General features: G+C 43.7%; 3 protein-coding genes across 15 annotated transcripts; 2 read left to right on the plus strand and 1 right to left on the minus strand.

Moving 5' to 3' along the window:
• Nucleotides 1-157: 157 nt before the first annotated feature.
• On the plus strand, nt 158-4,572 carry LOC125715544 (L-seryl-tRNA(Sec) kinase-like). The gene is made up of 6 exons (XM_048987227.1): nt 158-546; nt 766-1,024; nt 2,142-2,343; nt 2,596-2,671; nt 3,162-3,255; nt 3,809-4,572. Exons 1-6 carry the CDS (start codon nt 328-330, stop codon nt 4,009-4,011), a joined length of 1,053 nt encoding a protein of 350 aa, XP_048843184.1. The 5' UTR covers nt 158-327; the 3' UTR covers nt 4,012-4,572.
• On the minus strand, nt 4,197-18,362 carry ikzf5 (IKAROS family zinc finger 5). Of its 11 annotated transcripts, XM_048987212.1 has the most exons (7): nt 17,727-18,359; nt 17,410-17,543; nt 12,423-12,461; nt 12,024-12,089; nt 9,217-9,381; nt 8,496-8,678; nt 4,197-8,367 (listed from the first exon to the last, which is right to left on the minus strand). In XM_048987212.1, the coding sequence occupies exons 2-7, from the start codon at nt 17,540-17,542 to the stop codon at nt 7,421-7,423; spliced, it is 1,533 nt and encodes a 510-aa protein (XP_048843169.1). In that variant the 5' UTR covers nt 17,543; nt 17,727-18,359; the 3' UTR covers nt 4,197-7,420. The 11 variants fall into 11 exon arrangements, with proteins under 11 accessions (XP_048843169.1, XP_048843171.1, XP_048843174.1 ...); XM_048987214.1 differs by lacking the exon at nt 17,727-18,359 and having other exon boundaries at nt 8,496-8,774; nt 12,040-12,089; nt 17,410-17,451; XM_048987217.1 differs by lacking the exons at nt 12,024-12,089; nt 12,423-12,461; nt 17,410-17,543 and having other exon boundaries at nt 8,496-8,774; nt 17,727-18,362.
• A 482-nt stretch (nt 18,363-18,844) lies between these two features.
• Nucleotides 18,845-25,230, plus strand: acadsb (acyl-CoA dehydrogenase short/branched chain). 3 transcript variants are annotated; one of them, XM_048987224.1, is made up of 11 exons: nt 18,845-18,974; nt 19,533-19,698; nt 19,953-20,053; nt 20,140-20,346; nt 21,571-21,741; nt 22,313-22,438; nt 22,520-22,612; nt 22,701-22,790; nt 23,168-23,305; nt 23,730-23,829; nt 23,930-25,230. In XM_048987224.1, exons 1-11 carry the CDS (start codon nt 18,942-18,944, stop codon nt 24,004-24,006), a joined length of 1,302 nt encoding a protein of 433 aa, XP_048843181.1. In that variant the 5' UTR covers nt 18,845-18,941; the 3' UTR covers nt 24,007-25,230. The 3 variants fall into 3 exon arrangements, with proteins under 3 accessions (XP_048843181.1, XP_048843182.1, XP_048843183.1); XM_048987225.1 differs by having other exon boundaries at nt 18,848-18,974; nt 19,539-19,698; XM_048987226.1 differs by lacking the exon at nt 18,845-18,974 and adding an exon at nt 19,007-19,187.
• Nucleotides 25,231-25,789: the final 559 nt, after the last annotated feature.

The raw sequence follows: 25,789 nt of genomic DNA on the forward strand, positions 1-25,789 counted from the left end.
ATTTATAATAGAAATCAATATATAAAATCACCTAGTTTTTAAAAATTATTTGTAAAACACTTCGAACTCCGATACGGAAGTTATGAGAAAACGGGTGTATGACTTTAAGAGGATGTTTTCTTTTTATTGGTTGACGCTTACACCCTGCAGCCAATCACAATTTCCACGATTCTCTATGCTTCCTGTTCACGGTAGAACCCGGAATTGTCTCTCAATATAGAGAAAATAGCGTTTGGTTTCGATGTCCTTGCACTAGTTCCTAAATCATAGTGTATTTTAAGAAGACAAAGTAACTGCATCCCAGATTAGCATTTCTTTTGCTTTTGAATGGAAGCGCTAGCTAAGCCGGTGAGCTCCGAGAATGCACGGACATGCCTGTGTGTTTTGTGCGGTTTGCCCGCTGCAGGCAAGTCGACGCTGGTCCAAGTTCTTTCTGAGTGCTTACGGAAGAGGGGCTGGGGATGCTGCGTGCTCTGCTATGATGATTTAATCCCAGACGAAGCCTATGAGTTGCGCCTAGCAGAGACTGACGAGCTGAGCCACGGGGTAATGAAACTCTTCCTTTAAAATTAAAAATCCCGAAAGGAGTCGCGCACCTGTATGAATTTGAATTCACCTACGTTATGTTTCAGTGAACCAAATAACAAAAATTAGTTTTCTTTAAATATATTAGGTATGCTGCGCCAGCAGATTGGCTTCAGTATAGATAAACTGACAGCTATGTGTTTCTAGATATTTATTGATGCTGTGTGTATTTAACCTCAGCAAACACACTGGAAGATGAGCAGACGCGAGGTGCTTCAGCGTTTGGAGCAGCTACTAAAGCGCGACCACGCATCTTCGCGTGCCCCCGAACCAAGCTTTGGAGAAAAAGACACGTGGACGCGCTTCCTGCGCGCCGCACACGAGGCAGCGGAGTCCAGCTCTCACCTACCTCATGACCCCGCAACCCTAGTTATTCTCCTGGATGACAATTTTTACTACCAAAGCATGCGATATGAAGTTTATCAGCTTGCCAGAAAACGTATGTGAAATTTTAAATGCTGCGGTACCGAGGCATTTTTGTTATTTAGTCATGAGGGGTATATTAGCTGGGATACATTGTGATTGACAGTGTTAAATAATATTTCCCATGCCTGTTTTAGTCGATTTAGCTGTTTGGACACTTCACACAGACAGTGTACTAATGAAATGCTAAGAGTTATGTATCTTGTGGGGAAAAGTTGCATTTCTAAAATTTTCAAAATAGCATTTATTAATTTGCCGAGCACTTACATTTGCTTATGCCAGACAGTGTCAACGGCCTCCCTTAGATCTAGAACAAACAAACCCATAATCATTATGTTCTTGTGCTCAGCATATAAAAATCCTAATGTTTCCTCCAGGTACTCTGGTTTCCCCCCACAGGGCTAATTGAAGTGACTAAATTGCCCATAGGTGTGCGTGTGTGAGTGACTGGTGTGTGAGTGACTGGTGTGTGAGTGACTGGTGTGTGAGTGACTGGTGTGTGAGTGACTGGTGTGTGAGTGACTGGTGTGTGAGTGACTGGTGTGTGAGTGACTGGTGTGTGAGTGACTGGTGTGTGAGTCTGCCGTGCGATGGGCTGGCCCCCCATCCTGGGTTGTTCCCCACCTCGTGCCCGTAGCTTCCAGGATTGGCTTCAGGCCCCCGTGACCCAGGATAAGCAGTTTGGAAAATGGATGGATGGATATTATATTCGCACATTTAATAAGTGGATGCCCCTTTACAATAAGGCTTCCTCTTGCTCATGATAAATGATAGTAACTTTGTTAATAACGTAAAAAAAAACATAACTTCTTTATAATTGCATATTGATGATTCACAAAATTTCATCGTAATTAATAACCTGACTATAGACTATTCATAACCCTTTATAAGGGTGGGCTTATTGCAAAGTGGTACCAATGCTGGTTTTCTTCTCTCTGATTGTAAACAGCTCAGGTGAATAACACCAATTACCCGCATGAGTCTGTGACTTTCACAGTCTTTGACAGAAAAGAGTGTTACTGCTCTTGTGAAACGTGCTTCAGTGTCGTGGAGATTGTCAGATGGGCAGCATAATGATTCTGAGGTTATTACATGGGACTGGACAGCTTTCTCTTCCTCCTCTTTGTGTGCAGACTCTCTGGCCTTCTGTCAGCTGCATGTGCACTGTCCCGTGAACTCATGCCTGAGCAGGAACCGGGCGAGGAGCCGGCCGCTACCGGACGAGGTGGTGGCAGAGATGGCGAAGCGTATGGAGCCTCCCAACCCTGTCAGAAATGGCTGGGAGCAGAGGAGCCTCACGCTCACTAGTGACCGTGCCTTTTCACCACAGGTCGTGTACGTCTAGCACCGGTGGGACGTCGTTTATAGTCTCGGAAATGTGCTGTGATGAGAGTTTGCAAGCTTTGCGATGGTTCTTTGGTGGTTGTCCTCAGCATCTCGCTGAAAAAGAGTGACACCTTGTGGTTAGCACTTAGCTGTGGGTAGACATAAAGGTCAGGTAAAAGAATTCAACATGTCTGTGATGCATACGTTGTCCCCTCCTGCCTGGAGTGAAACGGAGGCCTCTGTCCTTCTATCTGGCTTCAGAGAGCTGTCCGTCGGTCTGATTGCTGCTGCAATGGACAACCCCCTGTGCCCAATCCAGGATGACGCAGAGCAGAAGGCAAGGGAGGTTTTAACTACTAATTACAGTTACACAAGTAATGGAAATTAGCCTAAACAGAAAGAGAGAGTACATGTTTGGATATATGCTGTAGGTGCCGTCTAGAATACCTGATGATTTTTGCATCCATTGGTGCCATTGTCAGACTCCAAGTCCCTCTGACATCACTAAATGGAGACAGGTGCTTTACTGTGGACTGGCCTCAAATTATGACATCACCGCGTCTCCCACACTGACAGTGATCAGCGCACATATCATCTTGTGTCTAAAGTAACCCACCATCTTAAGACTAGCCTCGCTACTTAATACAAATTAAGCCATTTAAGAACCTGAATTTTAACCATTTTGTCAGGTCTAGGCCAAGTGTTGTGAAAGTGATGTGAAATGAAGGATTAGTTATTGGAGCTTTTTAGGCAGAGCTGTGCATGGTCAGTAGGCAAATCATGGTGGGTGGGACTCACTGGATCTCTGTGGTACCGTTCCCTTTAAGGAGGCCGACCGGCTGGGCTGTGCATCCAGTGTGGTTCACCAAGCAGACCAGGCCTGCCGTCGGTTGGTGTCCCAGGCCATGCAGGGGGCCAGAGGTCAGTCTACGGTCATGTGGTTTCCTGGACCTGCTGCTCATTGACTGGGTGTCTTTGCACTCTGAGGGATGGGCTTTGTGGGCTGATATCCAGTGGTTCTGGATTTGATGCTGCAAATCTAGTTTTCTCCTGTATGAGAACATGTACCATCTCTCTGTAATCCTGGTAATAGTTGCTACTCACTCAGTTCCATTAACATCGCTCTTGTCAGTGATGGTTTGAAACCAAGATGGCTCCCAAGTGCCAGACTTGTATAGATGATTCTTGCACCTCTGGCTTAGAACACTGGGATACCGGTTCTCCTCTATGTCATAACTTGTAGATCCATCAGCTTCTAAATTCTGACCTTAAAGACTTCTTGAAGAATATACAGTAATGTATAAAGGGAAGTCTTTTATGGAAATATCTACTGCATGTAAACTTTTTTCTCTATTAAAAATCTGTTTACAATATTGTTCCATTTTATAGCATTCTTGGGTTTAACTGGAATTTTCAGTATTTCTCATGTGGTCTGTGATGATTTGTCTGTCTGTCCACTTATTGTTTACTGTAGAACGTAAGGTTCCCCCAGAGAGCATGAAGTCACTAGCCGCAGAACTAAACCAGCTGAAGACTCGATTCCTGGATGACCTACGCAAAGCGGCACTTTGTGGCCATCCCACGAGTCCAGGTGGGAGCGAGGCGGCCACTGCCTTTGAGCGGGAGACAAGCGACTGCATCAAACGATACAGCAGAGAGAACACCGAGCTATCATGATCCGCATTTCCCAGCTGCGGTCAGAGGGTGGCGCCGTCTGTCATAAGATGTGGCACTAGATCGGACTATAAGTGTATCTCCTCAAGGTTTCAGACCTTCAGTTAGCCTTGACCTAGAGTGAGAGCCGTGCCTGTGAATTTGTGACGGCCAAACACGCCATCGCTGGGTAAGAACACACACTGAGCCGCCGTTAGAAAGTTGTTTACTTAGAATGTACAAAAAGCAGGGCATTTAAATTGTAAATGACATCTGTTAACATTATTTCTACACAAACCGTCTTTCCACGTGTACGTTACAACAAGCACAACACGATTTTGCAGCAGGTTTATCCCCTGACACAAACTCATCACCCCAAATCTTCCTCTAGGAACAGCAACTGCATCCCAGAATGATGTTATGCACACGCACACACACACAATAGTTTCTATAATAAAACACTACCGACTGGTTTCTTGTGAGATTACAGTCACAAAAGTGATATTTACTTCCAGGCACAAAAAAAATAAAAGGCTTTTGATGGAAATACACTTTTCCACATTACAAATAAAGGTTTCTATATAAGCCTTCTTGAATATAATGTACATTTTTATGTACCAACCACATGGTAAGAGATTGTTATATTATCTAGTTAACAGCCACTATTATTTTTTTTCCCTACCAAAATTAAATCAGCATCAGCTGGTTAGACAACATTCTGAAATCAGAAGAAATGGAGACGCCGGGAAGATTGTCACCACGACAACCTTCCCATTACGTGTAGTTATAAGACCGAATGACAAAAAGTCATATTTACACCATATTCTAACTCAAGGCAAAAAACATACACATTTTAGTAAAGGGTAATAAATTAAAGCATGAAAGTTACTATAAGTTCATAATTAAATAAAGGCCTTCTTTTGTGGATGTTTTCAGATGACTGACCGACCGATTAACCCATAGACTTAAAGACCCCCCCCTCGTTCAAAATGGCTTCTGCGCTGCATTCCGTGCAGGTGAAGAACTTGGTTCACTTCTAAGGAGACAATCATCTCAAGCAACTTTTAATAACTGCTTTAAGAGCTCCGAAAATGTGGAAGTCTTAAAAATGGTCTCCCGTCCTGCCGTAACACTGAAGAACGATTCCGATTCCGTGTACCTGCCCCTAACCCCATTTGACCGCAGGGCTGGGCCTCTCAAACATCTTGAATCAAGTATCTAAATGTAGTGAGAAGTACAAAGAAAAAAAAAACCACACACACATCCCTCATGTGTTCATAGTTTCTATAAATTAGTCAAACTTGTAATTTGCTTTACTCCACACTGTTTGTACCCCCTCCCCCAACCCTCCCACTGCTGCTGAAGGCTTTGTGCTTCTCCATTGACAGTGACGTCTCGGTCAGATCTCCATTGACAGTGACGTCTCGGTCAGATCTACATTGACAGTGACGTCTCGGTCAGATCTCCATTGCAAATCAAGCATTTTCAGTTCCCTGCTACATTGTGAATGCTGAACTGGATGATTCTATTTGACCACCAAAACTCACGTGGTGGGGGATTCGTAGATCTGTATGGAAAAAAGGCCTTTTGGAAAAGCGGCATTAAACTAAACAATAATAATAAACTCCATCACACATGTACCTACCGACTGACATCACTATGGACAGATTTACTCCACACACCCGTATCGTCTAACAAAAAATGACCAAGTACAGAACAGGGACTCACGACAGCCACACCGAAAATGTGCAAATCATCTCAATACTTAAAAGAGGCGCACAGATAGTTAAAAATCACAGATTTTTGTAAGAACACGGGGTGAGTCCATCAAACTGCTACAGTGCTATTAAAATATGCTATCTAAAAAAATACTTTGAAAAGGTTAATTAGAACACTTTGGCCTTGACGTGACAGAACGGTTAAAATTCAAGTTCTTAAAAGGCTTGGTTTGTTTTATGTAGCGAGGCTAGTTTTAAGATGGCGGGTTACTTCAGACACAAGGTGATATGTGCGCTGATCACTGCCAGCACGGGAGACGCGGTGATGTCATAATTTGAGGCCAGTCCACAGTAAAGGAACTGTCTCCATTTAGTGATGTCAGAGGGACTTGGAGTCTGACAATGGCACCAGTGGATGCAAAAATCATCAGGTATTCTAGACGGCACCTACAGCATATATCCAAACATGTACTCTCTCTTTCTGTTTAGGCTAATTTTCCATTACTTACACCCCCTGGGTAGCTATCATATGACAAGTTAACAGAAATTATTAAGTCTGATCTAGTTCTCAAGACATCTTAAACAATCACCTTTAGTGCTCTCTGAGGTATCGCAGATTGAGACCGACACCAGAAAACCTCCGTCTCCAAAGCAAGGCCGTGACCATGTGACCCCAGAGACTCCTACACGCCTCCTGAAGCTCCTCCCACTATCTATAGCGCTTCTGTAGCTAAACGCTGGCTCGTTCGATGACGATTCATCGGCGTAGCCCATGAATACAGCACTTAATGCAGGAGGTTAGCGGGAAGTCATCACAACTTGCGTGATGCTTTTCAGCTTTGGGTGTGTCGGCGGCCACCAAGTTCTTACATTAGGTGCAGATGGGGGTAAACGTCACTATGCTACTGGTTACTGATTAGGTGAGTGAGTGTTACCGGAGGCGATTATCTCATTGAGGAACGGGAGTGTGCTGATATGAGGGACGACCCCTGAATCCGAGCCAGTTTGTCTGGCGTGGTGATGCACGCACTCGCCCTGCCCCATTTTCCACCCAGAGACAGTCAATGTCATCTGTAAACCTTCACGCTGTCCGAGACTAAAGGTGTATGTGATGTGCGCTACACCGAAAGGCTATTTCACAGGATCCAATGGGATCACCATAACCTGGAGCTTCGACTTCTGCGGGAGGAAGGAGGACGATCCAGAACGCTTCGCGCCTTCTCGGCCAAACGTGCTCCACCGGCCCTTCCTCGCAGACCACCCGAGGTGTCAGGAGCCGTAGTAACAGTCGTGTGCTCTGCCGGAGCCTTCCCTACTCAACGGCGGGAAGGACCGACACATGCGCGTGCGAGGATTGTTCGCGCGCTAAGGCTGCACTGTGTCCCCTTTAAGAGAAGCCATTTTTTTTTTAATAATATAAAAAAAATACAGCCGTCCCTCTATGACCTCATAAGGGGTGGGACTTCAGACATGCAGCGCTTTACGTATGTTTCGTGATTACTGTCCCCTTAAACAATAGCTTGTCTAATGATAATAATTATAATAATAATAATAAAATAATAAACACCACCTAGTAAAATATCTTCTTAAAATAGAAAGAGAAAATATTTAATTGCCTGGGTAGACTCCTAAATAAAAGCGGAATTCGCAAATTTACAAAAATAATAATTTAAGATGGTCTGAGTTGGCCTCCCCCCCCCCCCCCCTCCCCAAAGTCACTGCTTGTGCTGCCCTCTGGCAAAGTGGCACGCGAAGTCATACTTGTTTTTGCACTTGCAGCCGCAGATATTGCACTGGAACGGGTTCTCGTAGCCATGGCAGCCCATGTGGATGGTGTAGAGGATGTTGTCTGCAAAGTAGGTGTCGCAATGCTGGCAGCTGTGCAGCAGCTGGGGATCCTGCGTGGGCAGGTTGGGCGCCGGCGTGCTGGGCTGGCTGTTGCTGACACTGGGCGTGCTGGTGCGAGCACTGTGCTCGCTGCTGGGACCCGCCACAGGGCTATAATTGCGGTGTGCGGGCGGCCGCGGCTCCGGAGTGGTGGGGGACGAGGCCTGGGCAGCGGCCACACTGGCGGGTATGGCCACCGGGGCGGCGCCGGCGCTGGGCTGCTGAATGAGGAAGGGCTTCTCATCCCGGCAGGACAGGCCGTCGGGCGACACGGGGGCCTGGGCTTCTGGGGGAAGGCTGGCCAGCTGGCCTGCTAGAGTGGACAGCTGATTCAGTGGGTTGTCCGCCATCATGTCATGGGCGTCTCGAGAGCCGGCCCCGCCTCCTATGTGCGCCTTGGCCACGCCCTCGTAGGCCTCGGGGTGCAAGTGCGGCAGCTCGTGGGAGAAGTCGTTCAGGTAGTCCGGCTTCTGCACCACCATGGACGGCGGGCTGAAGTTGATGAGGAGGCGGCGGCTGTAGCTCAGGCCGCTCGCCTTCTTCTGAAGGACGCTGAGCATCTTCTTGTTGGACAGGCCGGAGCGCGCCCCCTTCATGGGCAGCAGCTTGTGCCGCCGCCGCCGGTGGTGGGACAGGTTGCTGCGGTCGCTGCAGCGGAAGGAGCACAGCTCGCACTTGTAGGGCTTCTCTCCCGTGTGCGAGCGCATGTGAGCCTCCAGGTGGCGCTCATAGGCCGAAGCGAAGGGGCACAGGTGACAACGGTGAGGCTTCTCACCTTGGCAGAACAACACATGGGAGACACACACACACACACATTAGTGTCATGAATACAGAAAAGACGAGCCAGACAGGTCACAGACAGAGAAAAAAAATCCGTGTCCAGATTCCGGGTCTCCCAGTTACCTGTGTGTATCCGGATGTGCTCGATGAGGCGTGCCGTGCCTTTGCTGGCGTAGTTGCAATACCGGCACTTTAGCTTGCCGTCGTAGGTCCTCTCAAAGCCGTCCACCAGCATGCCCGAGCTGTCCTCCAGGGACACCTCCACTGACGGGTGGTCCAGCCCGTTCTGGTCATTCTCTGTACCGGCTGCCGGTAAACAGAACATAGGTCTGTACTCTACACTGGCACTATCACCGCCATCTCCATCCTCTGACTGCATCCCAACTGGGTTTGTGTGCAGACCTGGAACATAATGCCACTGACATGTGATGCTGGACCACTACTAATGACCATTCTACTCGCACTTCCATTCAGATTTACCTTAAAGTCTAGAATACACAGGAATGGAAAAACTTTACTACCAAGATTAGGTAAATCCCCACAGCTATTGGCATAATAAAATAAATGCACCAGAGTCCCATAAAAAGGGATTAGACCCGAGTAACAGATTAGGGCAAAATTAACTCTACTTGTTATTTTTCTGATTAACACGGTACTGATTAAATACACAATTATGTGAATACACTGATTAATAAGGTTTAGATGCAAATATATACATTACTTAGAAGTAGAACGAATTACAGAATTATTCCTGCATAAACCATGATCAGGACTGTTAGATGTACCTGTGGATCGTACCATATAACATGCATTAAGCCAACTTGCCCACAAGAGAAATTCTCACCTCCTTGGAGAGGCTCGGGTTCCTTGTCGCCGCTGACGGAGCCCGAGATCATGTTGACATGCTGGGTTTGCTGCGTGAGGTACTCCTGAAAGTCTTTCACAAAGTCCAGTGGTTCGGGCTTCTTCTCTCCCATTCTGTGGCGGTGGTATATTCCGCTGCGGACGCCTGAGACAAACAGCGCGCACAAATACAGAGTAATACCGCCGTCGATTCACACCATTTAATTATATTTAAAAGTTTACGTAGTTCTTAAAGGCAAACAGTGCTTGTGATCGAAATATTTTTTTCTTACAAATTACATCAAGAAGAGTAAAAGTGGGATGGAGAAACGAGTCTAGTTTTAATTTTGTTAAATAAGAGGCCAAAAATAATTTCTCTGCAGCCCGGACTGTAAGAAAATACGCCATAGAAAAACGTGAGCAATCAGTATCCCTACAGTGAAATAAATATTTAAGAGGCTGTTTTACATGTTACACTGTTTACTAGTAAACAAAGCATATACCTCAAAAGACAAGAAAAAAATAAATCCGATGGAGGTTGGGAAGTTTATTTTGAGACACCCGGAGATTCATGGTACACGTCGTTTTTTATATAATTCATAAAATTGACACCACAGTAATTTTTGAGTTTGAAATGGTTGTAAATATAATTTGCATGTAACAAAAATATAATTAATTCATAATTAATATTAAATATTCACAGCTGAAATGTTCTGTACAGCTATGGTATCGCGCATAAGCATGACAGCAAAATGAAATATAAAAAGTACAAGCCGTTTTTATTTTCTAAAATGGAATTTAAATAAGCGTAGAAGAATTCAAAGCTCGCCAATGCAGATTTATAATACATACACGATGGTGTCTAACAGTATCAGTACAAGAAACAGTAGCAATAAAGTACACAGACATACTGATAATTGTGCCATAGTTACACTGTAACTCTAACCATACAGTTATCTTTAGTAGCCAACATGTCCCGATTGGGAAATAAATGCAGACAAATCTATGGGCGGTGTGGCACTCGAGCTTAAACAAACAGTAGTTGGCGTTACTAACCACGCAGCCGCTCAGATATGAGTGTTAGCTGCATTGCTATACGATCGCGATTTTAACACGGCTAGTTTGTAACGTCACCTAAATAGTTTAATGAAGTCTACCGTGCTATAAATCCGAGCCTTTACCTTGTGGCAGTTCAGTGTTTACGCTCCTTGGTAGCTCGGAGCATCAGTAGTAGAAACACAGTCGGAATGATCCGCTGACATCCAATATTTTTCCATGTAGTCCAGTCAACGAGAAAACTCTAAAACACTATGTCAATATTATAAAACATACGCTGCATTTAGCCGACTCTAAAGTATACTTTCGATTTAAAAGTGTTTTTAAACTGACTAGATAAATTGACTGCTAAAAAACTAACTAGCTACCTCAAAACACAAAGGGGAAAGACTGAGGGGTGAAAGGTTGGTGTCACAGTAAAGAGAGCCCCCACCGTGTACATTGTACTGAGAACAATAGTTCCGCTTTCCATTCACGTTGTACAAGCGCATCGATGTTGATTAAGATTGTAAAATTACTGTAGCAAATATATCAAATTGACTTTTTATTGTCTTTATACATAATACGTGAAATTTGTTCATCACTTCAATGGAAGGACATAGTGAAAATTCTTAAGTTAATTAAAGATGCAATGATGCATTCCCATACGTATGTAATGTGTCAAGTCTTGATGGGTGCTAATTAAAAAAAAAAAAAAACACATACAATAACCTCCATTTAATAGCTGAGTAGTAGGAGATGCTACATGTTACGTTGTGCATTCTGAAAGCAAGAGCAACCAAAATGTTTTAAAATGTAATTATGCTTTGTAATATTGCTTATGAATATTGACGTTAAATACTTTTTTATTGATATTTTCAGGTAATGTACGATGTAATGAGTGAACATCAAGCTGACATGTTCAATTAGTACTGTGTGTTTAAGTGACGTAGTTAGATAGCGACGGGGAGAGACGAGATGGTTCACGGTGGCTCGCTACATGTGTTATAATTTGTTATGTTAAAGTTGTCTTTTCTGCTGTGGGTAATAATGCACTAATAACATATAATTTAAATATAATTAGTTATATCAATTATTTTAAGAAGAAAACAACAATATCACGTGGCTGGTCTGACTTACAAATGGAAGTAATCCAACCACTAACGCCAAACTGACCGGGAGCATAGAAGAAAACTATAGAAATGTATGATAAAAGGTTTAATTATATCTGGGCGGCAATTGAAGCAGACTGAAAAGCGATAAAATGGAAGCATCCGTGTTTTGCACGTTGTAGGCGAATAATCGCTGGACATCTATAACAATTAAAGGTTTCCGATGTGGGAGACAATATTTAATTGAACGAAATAAAGGAAAAGTCTACAAAAATACTGTAATGCAAAACGTAATGTTATTTGTAAAAGACACTTTTTAAAAACCTGTTTTAATAGTGGTGAAACAATTGATCAATATGGCATATTCCGAGTTGCGCGATGGAAGTATAGTAAGACATTGTAATTCGAGGATCTTACGAATTACTGGATAAAAGATTTGTGTGGTGTTTCAGAGAAGACTGAGAGAGTGACTGTTAGGAAAGCATGGATTTGGGACAAGTCATAGCGTAGCGTTGGGCTGCAGAAACGGTGAACACACAAGCAAAATATATTGATATCGATGGCGCGTGCAACGTAGATGCATTAATGAAACGGGACACACGAGACCAAGAAAAAGAACGAGCGTGCTAAAGGCTGAAAGTTCTTAATAAGTAAAACTCACAGTGATCAAAATGTACCTGATGGGCAACACAGCATTCTCTGCGACGATGTCCAGCGTATGGGAAATCTTGCAAGAATTGCAATAAAATGAATCATTATGCACGGTACAAAGATACAGAGATTTAAAGAAAGGCAGATGCAGTTACCTAAGATGATGAGGAATTCTGTGTAGATACAGTAATAGAAAATTCAAATCACATAAAAGAATGTAGTCTGTAACTGAAAGTCAACGAAAAATACATAAAATTCAAAGTGGATGCCGGTGCAGAAGACAATATCCTTTTTGAGATGGCTTACAAGAGTTTGCAACCATGACCAAGACTACACATGCCCAGGCCACAATGCAAAATGTATGTGCATAGCTTGAGTGGAATGATGAACCACACGGGGAAATTCTTACCTAAACTAGCTGAAATTATGGTTCCACTTCGAAGTTTGACTGAAAAGGAAACAATATGAATAGAATCATGAGTACGAGTCAGCATGGAACCGAAAAAAGTAGTCAATTGAATAACCAGTCCTTGGACTTTATGATCCTATAAAAAAATAAATAAATAATTGGAATCTCTTCAGATGCATCACGTAATGGATGAGGTGCTATTGTTTTGCAGAAGCATGCCGATATCAGAAGGCCTGTGGCGTATGCATTTCGATGCAAGTCAGATACCGAAACCCGATATACACAAAAGGAAAAGTAGAATTGTTTAGCATTATCTGTGATAGTAAAAGATTGCAGCAGTTTGTTTCAGGTCAGGAAATCACTGCGTTATCTGACCACAAACCTTTCATTTCACTATTCCAAAATCCACAAAATGATTGTCCTACTGAGAATTCAAAGGATGTTGATCGAGCTCCAACATTGCTGGCTGAAGATGCAGTACATACAAGGAAAGATGATGTATACTGCAGACGCTCTTTTCTTGAGCGCTTGACCCAAAAGCGGCTGAGAATTCAAGGACAGAGGAAGAGCAGATGGCATCTGTGGACCCGATGACAGAAGCGTTATCCGTTTCAGATGGAAAAATTAAAACCATGTGAACAGAGACTGAGAAAGATAACACACTGAAGAGTTTGAAATGAATAACACAGGGAGGGTGAATGCAAAGCAAGGCTATGAGCCTAATGACAGGTTTTTGGAACTACAGAATTGAACTGATGGTAGGATTGCACAGTCTGATATGAAAAAAAAAAAAACAGGTGGGAAGTTCGGGTTCAGAAAGTACAAATCCAGACCAAGCAACCAGTTGGGTACTCTGTGACTGTGACTCTTTATAGCCAAGCTGGTTGGTTGAAACAAAACCTTGGTCGGGATTTGTACTTTCTGGGCCTGAACTTTCCACCTCTGGAGAAAAAAAACAGTGGTATTAGAGTTTTGAAAAGGGAACAATGCTAGCATTTTGAAAAAAAAAAATCAACTTTTATTATGCAAATAGCTATTTGATCTGGCTAAAAGGAATTTTGTCTCTTTAACCTCAATGGTGACAGTGGAGACGTTGCAAGAAACAAACAAGAGTAACAGTAGAGGAGGGATGTCAAACTCCAGTCCTGGGGGGCCGGAGCACTACACATTTTTGGGTTTCCCCTTATTTCACACACCTGATTCAACTCCTTGCACCTCCTTGTGCAAATTACCACACAGCTCTTCAGCTGAATCATTCGTGATGGATACAGGGGAAGAACTAAGCTACGCAGGGGTCCGGCCCCCCAGGATTATTGTTTGACACCCCTGCAGTAGAGAGAGTGATGCACTTTTTCACATTTTTCAGCATTTAGGCAGCGGTTTCAGCAATACCTTGTGGAAGCAGAACAGGATGTATGTTTCTATGACGCTCATAACCATGAGAACTGCCTCTCATCTCCCACTGATCATACGCTTTAAGCGGCCCACCTAACCCACAGGCTTCAAATGGCATGCAGTTTTATTCACCCCCATCTGGCCCCCCAGAAAGTGCAGAGTGCAGATACCCGGCCAAATGACGCACCCACTGGCCCTTGATCCTGTTGTACCTTTAATCTGAGTTGTATTTATTGTCCTTGCTCTGAAACCTATTTCTATAGGGTTCCTGGACACTTTCCTTAATAAATCATACCTGATTCAACTGTCTTCTCGCCAGAAGTGGTTTCTCTTTCACAAGCGGAATTCACTGACAAAGAGGGGGCCTGAAGTGAAATATGGAGATATTTCAGCTGTAAAGCCGGAGCCCCTGAAACAGCAGCACTAGTTCGCAAGCGCTGTTTTAAAGTATGTCTCTTAAAGGGAAGCGACACATTCAAAATTGGCCAGATATGTCAGACAAACACCGCAACCTTTTCAAGGAATTCAAAGACCGACACGTGATAGTTGACTAGTTAACTCCCCTGTTATGTCCACGAAAGATGTTAAAAAGATCGAAAAGTCTCTCGAAGCAGTAATGTTCACATTCGTACATAGTCTGGTGATGTGTTGGTTCATTTCATGAACGACCCAAACTTGCTGATTAATTCAACCTGAAGGTGACTCGAATCGCTAATATTAAAAAAGAAAAAATGGTGGCTGATCTGCATATTTGACTAATTCTTGTTTGAAATAAAGCACAATAATGACATCTGAGAGTGTTTCCCCCTTTTTAGGAAAAATAATGAAAGCTATCAAAATCGAAATTCATGACTTTGATATGGAAATCATTTTGGTATTGTTACAGCGCTATTTGACAGTAGGTAATGATGGAATTTACAAAGGAAACAAGACAGTCATTCAATTGACATTAAGAATAGAAATGCTGAAGAAAATTCACGAAGGACATTTGGGAGTTGAAAAATGCAAGAGAAGAGCCCATGAAGTTATCTACTGACCCAGAATCAGGATGTAACGAATGAGATATATACATGTCAAAAGTATCAAGCAAGTAACTCTCAAACCACACAGTGTGTCAGAAAGACCAGACTAGAAAATGGGAATAGACTTGTCTATGATAGAAAAGATGATTTTATATGGAGAATACTATTCTCTCTAGTTACTACTATAACAGAAATAGATTTCAATTAAGTATTCACTGACAATGGACTATAATTTCTCAGTGTGAAGTTCAGAGAATTTAGCAAGGATTTGGATTTTGCAACATTTTCCTCAATCCGATGGGCTGGCTGAGAGCTCAGTACAGAAGATAAAGAAACCGATGTACAAAGCCAAAAACAGAGATCATTTTTATAAAAACTTTCTGGCGTGATGCACAACCCTTCCGGAATGTGGATATTTATCAGCTCAACTTTGCATTGGATGGAGGACAAGAACAAACTTGCCAATAAAAAGCACAGCTATTAAAAGAGAGAGAGAGAGAGAAGATTATGAAGTACAAAGAAAAACAGAAGAAAAAAAACTTTAATTTAGCAGATCAACACACACACTGTCTGAACTCTACCCTGGTGATAAGGTATGACGGTGTATAGATGAAACAACACAGGGACAAAACAAGGTTCTGTATTGGAACAAGCACAGGCACGGTCATGTGACATACAAACAGACGGCGTTCTACAAAAAAACCAGACATCAAAGGACCTTCAACCAACCAAGACATGTGACATGGGACAGAAAAAGTTTAAGTAGTTAAAAACAAAATGTCCTGTGAAGCTGAAATGTTCATACATGGAAATTTAAATGATTAATCTTCTTTAGGAAGGGGAGATGATGCTATAAAGCCTTAAACAGACATGTTCAATCAGCACTGTGTCTTTAAGTCATGTAGTTAGTGACAACGAGAGATTCGGTTAACCACAAAATCTCTTAACAGCTATTATGTAACATAATGTTCAGTCTCTCGTTAAATTACTCCTCACCCATCTACTTGAATCAAGGATACAGTTTACAATATAATGTAATCATTAAACATCACTTTGCATATATTATCCGATTATGAATACTTGTGAATATACACATTTTTGCTGCGATAGGCTGGCCCCCCATCCTGGGTTGTTCCCTGCCTCGTGCCCATTGCTTCCGGGATAGGCTCCGGAACCCCCGCGACCCAGTAGGATAAGTGGTTTGGAAAATGGATGGATGGATGGATGGATGGATACACATTTTTGCTTTTGATTGTGTAAATCATTTCACTGTCACAGGCATAGCAAATCCATTGTTTCCCATTTCTGAAAAAGGTTTTGCAAAGCTCTTCACAGAAAATGACCGAAGAGATGACCCAGATCTCACACCATGTGTGTTTACAGACAGACTGTGGATCGTTTAAGTGCATTCAGTGCGGACATGTTTAAATGCAGAAGATCAGGGCCGACAACGTCTGCATTTTGTCGGGGATCTGTTACGTTGGAAGGCAGCATGAGCTAAATTTGGCAGCTACCTGCCCTGGCCGTTGAGAGCCGGCCAGCTATACATCTTCTCAGAGGAAGAGATCATGAGGGGAAGAAGCTTTAATCTCTGGGGATTTCACAGGGAAGCTGATACAATGTAATTCTTTTAATCCAGGCCAGCAGCACTGACAGGAAACAAATGATGTTTTGTGCTTCCCAGGGCTACCCTATATCGATTAAGCACAATATGTACACCGTTCCATCATTGAATTTTTGAAACTCCAGTCATTTGGTAGTCTTGCTGTCTCACTTGTGTGCTCACACACATAACTATGTTGTCTTATTAGGTAAATTATACTTTATTTTGTTGTCACATTCCTCCATAGTGGAAAAAGTTTGCACAAGAACACATTGTGGATGAGAACTCAACTATAGATGAGGCTATGATAAAGGACCTAGCTTGCCGTCGTAGGTCCTCTCAAAGCCGTCCACCAGCATGCCCGAGCTGTCCTCCAGGGACACCTCCACTGACGGGTGGTCCAGCCCGTTCTGGTCATTCTCTGTACCGGCTGCCGGTAAACAGAACATAGGTCTGTACTCTACACTGGCACTATCACCGCCATCTCCATCCTCTGACTGCATCCCAACTGGGTTTGTGTGCAGACCTGGAACATAATGCCACTGACATGTGATGCTGGACCACTACTAATGACCATTCTACTCGCACTTCCATTCAGATTTACCTTAAAGTCTAGAATAGACAGGAATGGAAAAACTTTACTACCAAGATTAGGTAAATCCCCACAGCTATTGGCATAATAAAATAAATGCACCAGAGTACTATAAAAATGGATATACCTGAGTAACAGATTAGGGCAAAATTAATTCTACTTGTTATTTTTCTGATTAACACGGTACTGATTAAATACACAATAATGCGAATACACTGATTAATAAGGTTTAGATGCAAATGTATGCATTACTTAGAAGCAGAACGCATTACAGAATTATTCCTGCATAAACCATGATCAGGACTGTTAGATATACCTGTGGATCGTACCATATAACATGCATTAAGCCAACTTGCCCACAAGAGAAATTCTCACATCCTTGGTGAGGCTCGGGTTCCTTGTCGCCGCTGACGGAGCCCGAGATCATGTTGACATGCTGGGTTTGCTGCGTGAGGTACTCCTGAAAGTCTTTCACAAAGTCCAGTGGTTCGGGCTTCTTCTCTCCCATTCTTTGGCGAACAGCACGCACAAATACAGATAAATACAGACAGAGTTTAGCTTCTAACACCGTCACTAACCACGCAGCCACTCAGATATGAGTGTTAGCTGCATAGCTATACGAACACGGCTAGTTTGTAACGTCACCGAAATAGTTTAATGAAGTCTACCGTGCTATAAATCCGAACCTTTACCTTGTGGCAGTTCAGTGTTTACACTCCTCGGTAGCTCGGAGCATCAGTAGTAGAAACACAGTCGGAATGATTCGCTGACATCCAATATTTTTCCATGTAGTCCAGTCAACGAAGAAACTTTAAATACCATGACGATATCAGAAAAATGTGCGCTGCAATCAGCGAACTCTAAAGTGAAATACACAGATTTTGAAATATACTGACAGCTAACAAATTAACTACTTCAAAACACGGATGGGGACAGCGACACCTTACCCTCTGGGGTGAAAGGTTGGTGTAACGGTAAAATGAATCCCCACCGTGTACATTGTGCTGAAAACAATAGTTCCTCTTTCCCTTGTACAACCACACCGATATAGCCTACTGCAAATTAGGGCTGTAAAACTACTACAGCGAATATGCGAATATACCATATAGGACTACCAATATTACCTTAATGTATAATAAGTTAAATTTGTTCATAGCAATTTAATGGGACGACATAGGCCTAGTGAAAACTGTGCCCCCCAGTTCGTTTCAGAGCAGTGATGCACCGCATACATCTGTAGTTTTTCTAATTTGGATGGGTGCTAATCAAACTTCACTAAGCAGGAGAAACATAAATTTTAAATTATACTTTAACATATTTACGTTTTATTTTCTGGATTTTCTACATTTCCAGGTATACTTATGGTATGCATTGTATACATTATAATTATCACGATTCATTAATCAGTTATGTTATTAACGTATAACATATATACTCTAATTTTAATAAATATAATTGTTCTGATTTTCTGAGCATGTATATGCACAATTGCAAATTAAAAACTGCCTTACCATAGTTCTAATAGTAGTTGTATTAGTTGTCCCACGACCCTGATCGGGATAAACGATTGAAAGATGGTTATGTTGATGTGTATGCATGATTGAAAATCAATAACCTGCTCCATGCACTCGATAAAGTACACTGTAGTTATAACCAGACACAATCTAGGATACGTGATTGGGAAGATTGCAGGATAGATGCACCATTATTTTATACCTACTATATAGGCATATTGAAAATTGACGATGGCGTGCGGAAGATTGCAATTGTTAAAGGGCGGCGTGACCGTGGCTAGACAGGCGGCTCTTTCCTGACCTGCACGCACCGGCACAGAGCTGCTCTCCCTGTAGAAGCTCGCTGACGCCCCCCCCCCCCCCTTCGATCCTAGCATATAAACGGAAGGGAACATGGCGGCACCCTTGGTCCGGCTGTGCGGGAAGGTGAGCGCGTTCCTATGCGACCTGCACTAGTTTACTCGTATTAATATAGGCTATTTTTTAACTAACAGATATGGGGCTGCTTCCCGGATACTGTTATGTTCAAAGTACGACCATAATACATCCCCACAAACCATAGTCACTTTATAAAACAACGTTCAATCTCTCGTCAAATTATTCCGCACGTATCTACTTGAACCCTGGACACAATTAATGGTAAAACGTTATAATTAAAGGTCTTTTGCATATATTATCAGAATATCAACACCTGTCATATAATTTCTCCTTAAAACGATTTATTGACATCGTCATTGCAAATCCGCTACATCGTTTCACCTATACAGAGAATTTCCTGGGGGAAAAGGGTTTTGTTAAGCTGTTTACAGAAGCGATGAAATGGCAGAAATGATTCAAATATAACGCTGCGTGTCTTTACACGTGTGTCGATTGTTAAAGTGCATTAAGTGCGGGCTTCTTTAAATGCAGAGGATCAGGGCCGACGGTGTCTATATTTTGTCGGGGTCTATTACGCTTAAAAGCAGCATTTTCAAATTTTCAAAGTTGCAGGTCGGCAGGTACCTGCCCCGGCCGTGGACAGCCAGTTCATGGAGGCTGCAGCACGGCGGCGTGTCGGCGACGGCGGAAAGCGAGCGGGCCGCCGCGTCTGGAATTTCTCACCCTCCGCTGCAGATCTTCTCAGAGGAAGAGATCATGATGAAGGAAGCAGGTGAGCTTTAATCGCTGTGGATTTCACAGGGAAGCTGATACAGTGTAACGCTTTTAAACTAGGACAGTAGCACTGACGGGAAACAAACGATGTTTTGTGCTCGCCAGGGTTATTTTGAATAACAGCAGTATGTATGCCGTTTCATAGTTGAACTTATGAAACTACAATCATTGGCTGTGTTTACGCACGAAACTATGCTCTTATTAGATAATTTAAGTGAAGCCTTACTTTTGTTTTGTTTCATGCCTCAACAGTGAAAAAGTTTGCACAAGAACGAATTGCCCCACTTGTGTCAAAGATGGATGAGAAGTCAGCCATGGATGAAACTATGATAAAGGAGCTATTTGAACAAGGGGTTTGTATTTCTCTCATTTGGATGATGGTGGGACAGCCCCCCCGATTATGTCACTCACATAGTCCTCTCCCGTATGCCTGTTGCAGTTAATGGGCGTCGAGATTGACCCTCAGTATGGAGGTACTGGCTCCTCATTCTTCTCCTCCATCCTGGTCATTGAGGAGCTGGCGAAGGTAGACCCATCCGTGGCGGTGCTGTGTGACATCCAGAACACGCTTATCAACACCCTGCTGGTCAAAATCGGCACGGAGGCCCAGAAGCAGCGCTACCTCTCACGGCTCTCCACAGACATGGTGAGGACTCAATGCTGGGGGTGGGGGGCGGGCGTGTTGATGTCAGGGCTGGGGTGTCATTTAAAGAGGCACCTATGTTTTGTCCCTCCCCCCCCCCCAATCTCCTCCAGCAAAGGAGCAATTTGTTTGCAAGTCCAGGTGCTAACTGGGTCCTGTAGAGTCCCACTACTAACCTGTTGTCTATTACACTGCGTATGGCAGTATTTATGGCTACCTGGATCCCTTTAGCTAGTGCTGGGCAAATGAAGCTTCATGAACCGATTGCTGTATTTTCTGACACCACTAGATGGTGTCCTCTAATCAAAAAAGAGGTTCAATTCATGCCCTGAAGCAAACCAAGAGCGCCATCTAATGGGACCAAAAATTACATAAAATGGTTAATTTGGCCATCACTACCTGTAGCTATTGTTGTTACTACTGGAGTTTGTGGGTAATGGAGTGCGCAAGTGCTACTGTACACCTGTTCTATTTCCTCAGCAAAACAGTGTTCATTTAATATACAATTCCCACCCCTCTCTTGCTTCATTTTGTGACCTATTAGAGTGTAGACCCAGCAGTATCTCTATGCGTCACTAATGTATTCAGGGTTAATAACGGTGGAAATTTTGCCTGCTGCAGATAAGCAGTTGTAAAAATGATTGCTGATTTGCAGACGGGTCCATTCTTCCTGGCACCTCTGCAACGCTCAGTCTTGGCTCTCCTGAGCTTCATGCCCTCCCTGACTGTACGGTAGCTCTTTGGAGTAACAAGCGGAAACTCGCATATTCTTGAATGCTAAGAGCCGTACATTAAAAAAAAATAAAATTTGAACATGTGACCCTATGCTGAATAAGTCGTTGGAAGATGGATGGATGGATCTGTATCCTGTAATTAATACCTCTGGTAGATCCTATACAGAAAGATGTATTTATATTACATTTTATTTATCTACAGACTCATGAAAAGGGACATGTTTTTTTTATTTTTTGAAAAAGCATGTTCAGATAGTCCCTGTAGCAACTGGGGGCTAAAGGCATTGCTCAGGGGCAGCAGTAACATCACTGTGGGATTTGAACCAGTAACCTTCTGATCACAGGCAGTTGCATTCCATCCCCCTTATTCTCCTAGATGAGTTCAGTCAAAGGGGAACAAAATAGAGACACTGGTGCATGATATAGATCCTGCTGCTGAATCTAATACCCACAGTTAAGTTTTTTTTTTTTTTAATTTAATTCTGCCCCACAGGTGGGGAGCTTCTGCCTGTCAGAGGCGGAGGCTGGGAGCGATGCATTCTCCCTGAAGACTCGCGCGGAAAAGCAGAAGGACTACTACGTCATCAACGGCTCCAAGATGTGGATCAGCAACGCGGAGCACGCGGGAGTGTTCTTGGTGATGGCCAACGCAGAGCCCTCAGCCGTGAGTCACGCATCTCATTGTCCTGGGGTGGGAGGTCAGGTTTGGGTTTGCCCGGTGTGGAACTCTGCAGGAATCCTCTTCGCTGAGACCGAGTCAGAGTGCAGATTAATTTGTAATAGAGTTTCGCCTTTGTAATCATTTCTGATTAAAGCTTATTGTTACAGCAAAGTGTCTAACTTGAATGTGTCCAGTAAAATATCCGGCTATATGAGTTACAAAATGTGTGTTTTGCACAAAGGCATCTGCTAAGAAAATAAGTGCTTCAGCTGTTTAATATCCATAGATTTGTGGAAGCTGCTGTCTGTATTTGAGTTCTGTGTTCAGTACAACATCATTAATACCCACTAGAGGGTGCACTTGCTTTAAAGTACATCCCTGTTGGCTGACCAGCCTGTTGTGGTAGCGCGGTGTAGTATTCTGTGTGTTTTGTGCTCTCCTTTATCCACACACTAGACGTTTGTATAAGCATGTATAGTGTAATGTTGGGTTTGGTCTTAGGCTTATAGAAATAAGATTATCTGATTGGTCATTGGTTGTCATGGAAACGATCTCACTTCCTGGTGCTTGGCAGGGTTACCGGGGTATCACCTGCTTTATAGTGGACAGGGACACAGAGGGGCTGTACATCGGGAAGAAGGAGAACAAGCTGGGCCTGCGTGCCTCCTCCACCTGTCCGCTTACCTTCGACAACGTCAAGGTGCCCGTCCTCGCCCTCTTACCCCATCACCCGTCGCTGTACTGGGAGACTCGACTTGGCAACCCCGTGTCTCCTTTTCAGGTCCCAGAGAACAGCGTGCTGGGGAAGGTGGGCCAGGGCTACAAGTACGCCATCGGGATGCTGAACGAGGGCCGGATCGGCATTGCCGCTCAGGTCCGTCCCTTTTGGAGACTCGCCGCGTCGCGTCCCTGTGGCCGGTGATTCCCGCAGCCTCTGAACGCAGCTTCTCTACTCTCCGCAGATGCTGGGCCTGGCTCAAGGCTGCTTCGACCACACCGTCCCCTACACCCGCCAGCGCGTTCAGTTTGGCAAGAGAATCTTTGACTTCCAGGTGAGCGTGAGGGTATGGGGAGGTGTGCGGCTTGGGGCGTTAGGGATCTGCGTCTGGAAGGTCATGAGTTCAAATCCCATGGCAGGCACTGCAATCATATCCCCACTTTACCCCTGAGCAAGGGTCTTAACCCTAAAAACTGCTGCAGGGATGCTGGCTGACCCTGTGCTCTGGAAAATAAAAGAATATGAATACCACAACTTAAAACTTTAAAAAAGTTATTAAAATCAGCAAAGGGATATCTGGCTCCAAAGTGGGGGGTGGGGACTAAGAGAGAGTACTTTTAAAGAGAGGTAGGGCAGGACCTCTCCCTCACCTGTTTTCGGGCTCATGAGACGTACACATCACTTCCGGCTGACCCTGTGCTTCCGTCGCAGGGCATGCAGCACCAGATCGCCCATGTGGCCACACAGCTGGAGGCTGCGCGGTTGCTGACCTACAACGCGGCGCGGCTAAAGGAGGCCGGGAGGAACTTCGTCAAGGAAGCCTGCATGGCCAAGTACTTCGCCGCAGAGGTGAGCTGCTGGGGGAGGGAACAGAGTCTGGGACAGGCTGCCTGTCCCTACATCTGGAGCCAGGGACGGCCATTCCCCAGTCCTGCAGGCTGTATCGTAGGACTGGCCCATTAATCAAATTACGATTTTGGTTTCCAACAATTATCAAAACAAAGTAATTGAAATTATCGTGCCACGTTTTATTTCACAGTCATGCTCCCATTTTGTCCGGTTTTTAAAAAGCAGTGTGCTGGACTTGTTTTTTAGTTGAATTTAGAGTTCTTGGAAATCCACATTAAGACTAGTTGATTGATTTTCCTTGTCACCTCATTGTGTCAATAAGTCAAAATGGAGCCCGTCTTAAAGGACAACCAAGATGATGACTAGGTGGCCAGGCCTTCGCACCTAAACACCCGTCTCGCGTCGTTTGTTCAACTTCCGTTAGGTTGCGACTCTGACGACGTCGAAGTGCATCGAGTGGATGGGTGGGGTGGGGTTCACCAAAGACTACCCCATTGAGAAGTTTTACAGGGACTGCAAGATCGGTGAGTGTCAGCTGCGTGACGTCAGGAGCTATTGGGACGAATTCATGCCGGAGATTAACGTTGTTAGTGAGGTATTTTACACTCGCTGCTTCTTTTCCAGGCACTATTTATGAAGGCACAACCAACATTCAGTTGACAACAATGGCCAAGTTTATCGATCAGGAGTACAACGATTAAACTGCTGTCACACGCTGCCCCGTTTTACAGAGACTGTTCTGTCTGCCAGTCTGGTTCTAAATGTGACATAATCATCTTGATCTTACAATAGAGTAGCGCTGATGTAACATTTCTGTACTGCAGGCTCCATTAAGAATATTGTTTGACAAACTCTTCTGTAATGTAGCATTGAGCTTCTGTCTGGTCTCCCAGTTCACCAATGTGTCTAGATCGTGCCGTAACTTACATTTTACAGGGTCTTGAGGACATCGCACACCCTGTTCAGCTGGCTACGTTGTCTGTAACTGCACTTACAAAGGTACAAATGTTTAGCCGAGACAGTGTTACGCTCCCAATAGCAGAAGCGGCAGCTTCCATCGGCTGTTTCTGCAGCCATCCAGAGCCCAAACCATGTTCCTGTGATCTGTGCTGTTGGGGGGGGGGGGGGGGGCTTTGTATCAGCTGGTGACCAGGCGACCGCGGATTCAGGTCGTCGTACCTTTTGGCAGGACAGGTGCCCTAACGTGCTAAGGTGAGATGTCAGATGGTATAAATGTGTAAAACGGTATGTTGCACTAATCAACTTTAAATATAGTTATATTTAAGATAATATGGTGCCTCAGGGGTAGATGGACATAAAATTAATAATGTGGCGTTCCTGAGTTTGTTTCAGCAATCTTCTCCTTGAGATCTCACTGCAGACCTTCTGGTGAATTCTTTCATGTTTCTTCCCCTCTGGAGTTGCTTTATTCACTGGGAGCATATATGTATTGATTTATCCAAAGCAAATTACAGTGGAGAGAGTGGTTATAATTAATGGGTACTCTGTGGGATTTGAACCCACAACCTCCGCACAATACGCTATTACAGAATGAGCTACAGAAGCTGGGAGCCTTACCATTGAGATTAATCCTGGTTCTAGTGTGGCTTTCAATCTTTACCTTCCAGCTGCCATTCTCGTACTTTCTGAAGAACGTGTGTCTTGCCATCTGTGTGAAGCGGTATGTCACGTGTATTTAGGGTCCCGTCCCACCTTAGTTGATTTAAACAAGGTAGCAGCTGATGTTCATTTGCACAGAGCTGTGGTCATTTTTGCTGTTTACTGGTGTGATAAGCATTTCTCTTAATGACATTGTTTCTGGTTGTTACTGAAATCATTTTTGGTAACTAAATTATTTTTAGAAGTGTGTCCATTTTAATAAAATTCAATATTTGCCAAACTGAATAGGACATTGAACCTACAAACTGTCTCCAATGAATGACTTGGGGAGATATATTGTTTGAAATGCCATTAATAGATGGGGCAGTGGTTGCCTATTGCTTAGGGAAGTGCACTTGTAATCAAAAGATTGCTGGTTGGGGATTTGAATCCACAAAGTACCACTGAGGTACCCTGAGCAAGGTACCGCCCCCAGACCCTGAATTATCTGCCTCCTGTTATGTCATAATATCACACATGGGTTAAACGCAGGACACTTTTTGTTGGGGTGTGCCAACAATATCAACTAATCACCTATAATAAATAATAGATTACAGTAATTGGGGCAGTTTGTGGCTCAGTGTGTTAAGATTTGTGCCGCTGATTGGAAGGTCACTGGTTTGAATCCTGGGGTTAGCAGATGGATGGTGTAAAATTATTTTCTGTGGAATAAAACTCTACAACGCCGGTATAAACTTCTTTCCCCGAATCACAAGACACCTGGAAGAGAAGCAAATAAAATCTGGTCTAATGGCATAAACTTTTGAGTATCACTATGCCCTACAGCAATAAAACCAGGCTTATTACGTAAGCCTATTCAAAAAA

Source organism: Brienomyrus brachyistius, chromosome 20 (genome assembly GCF_023856365.1).
Source record: "Brienomyrus brachyistius isolate T26 chromosome 20, BBRACH_0.4, whole genome shotgun sequence".
In the NCBI taxonomy this organism is placed as follows: Eukaryota; Metazoa; Chordata; class Actinopteri; order Osteoglossiformes; family Mormyridae; genus Brienomyrus; species Brienomyrus brachyistius.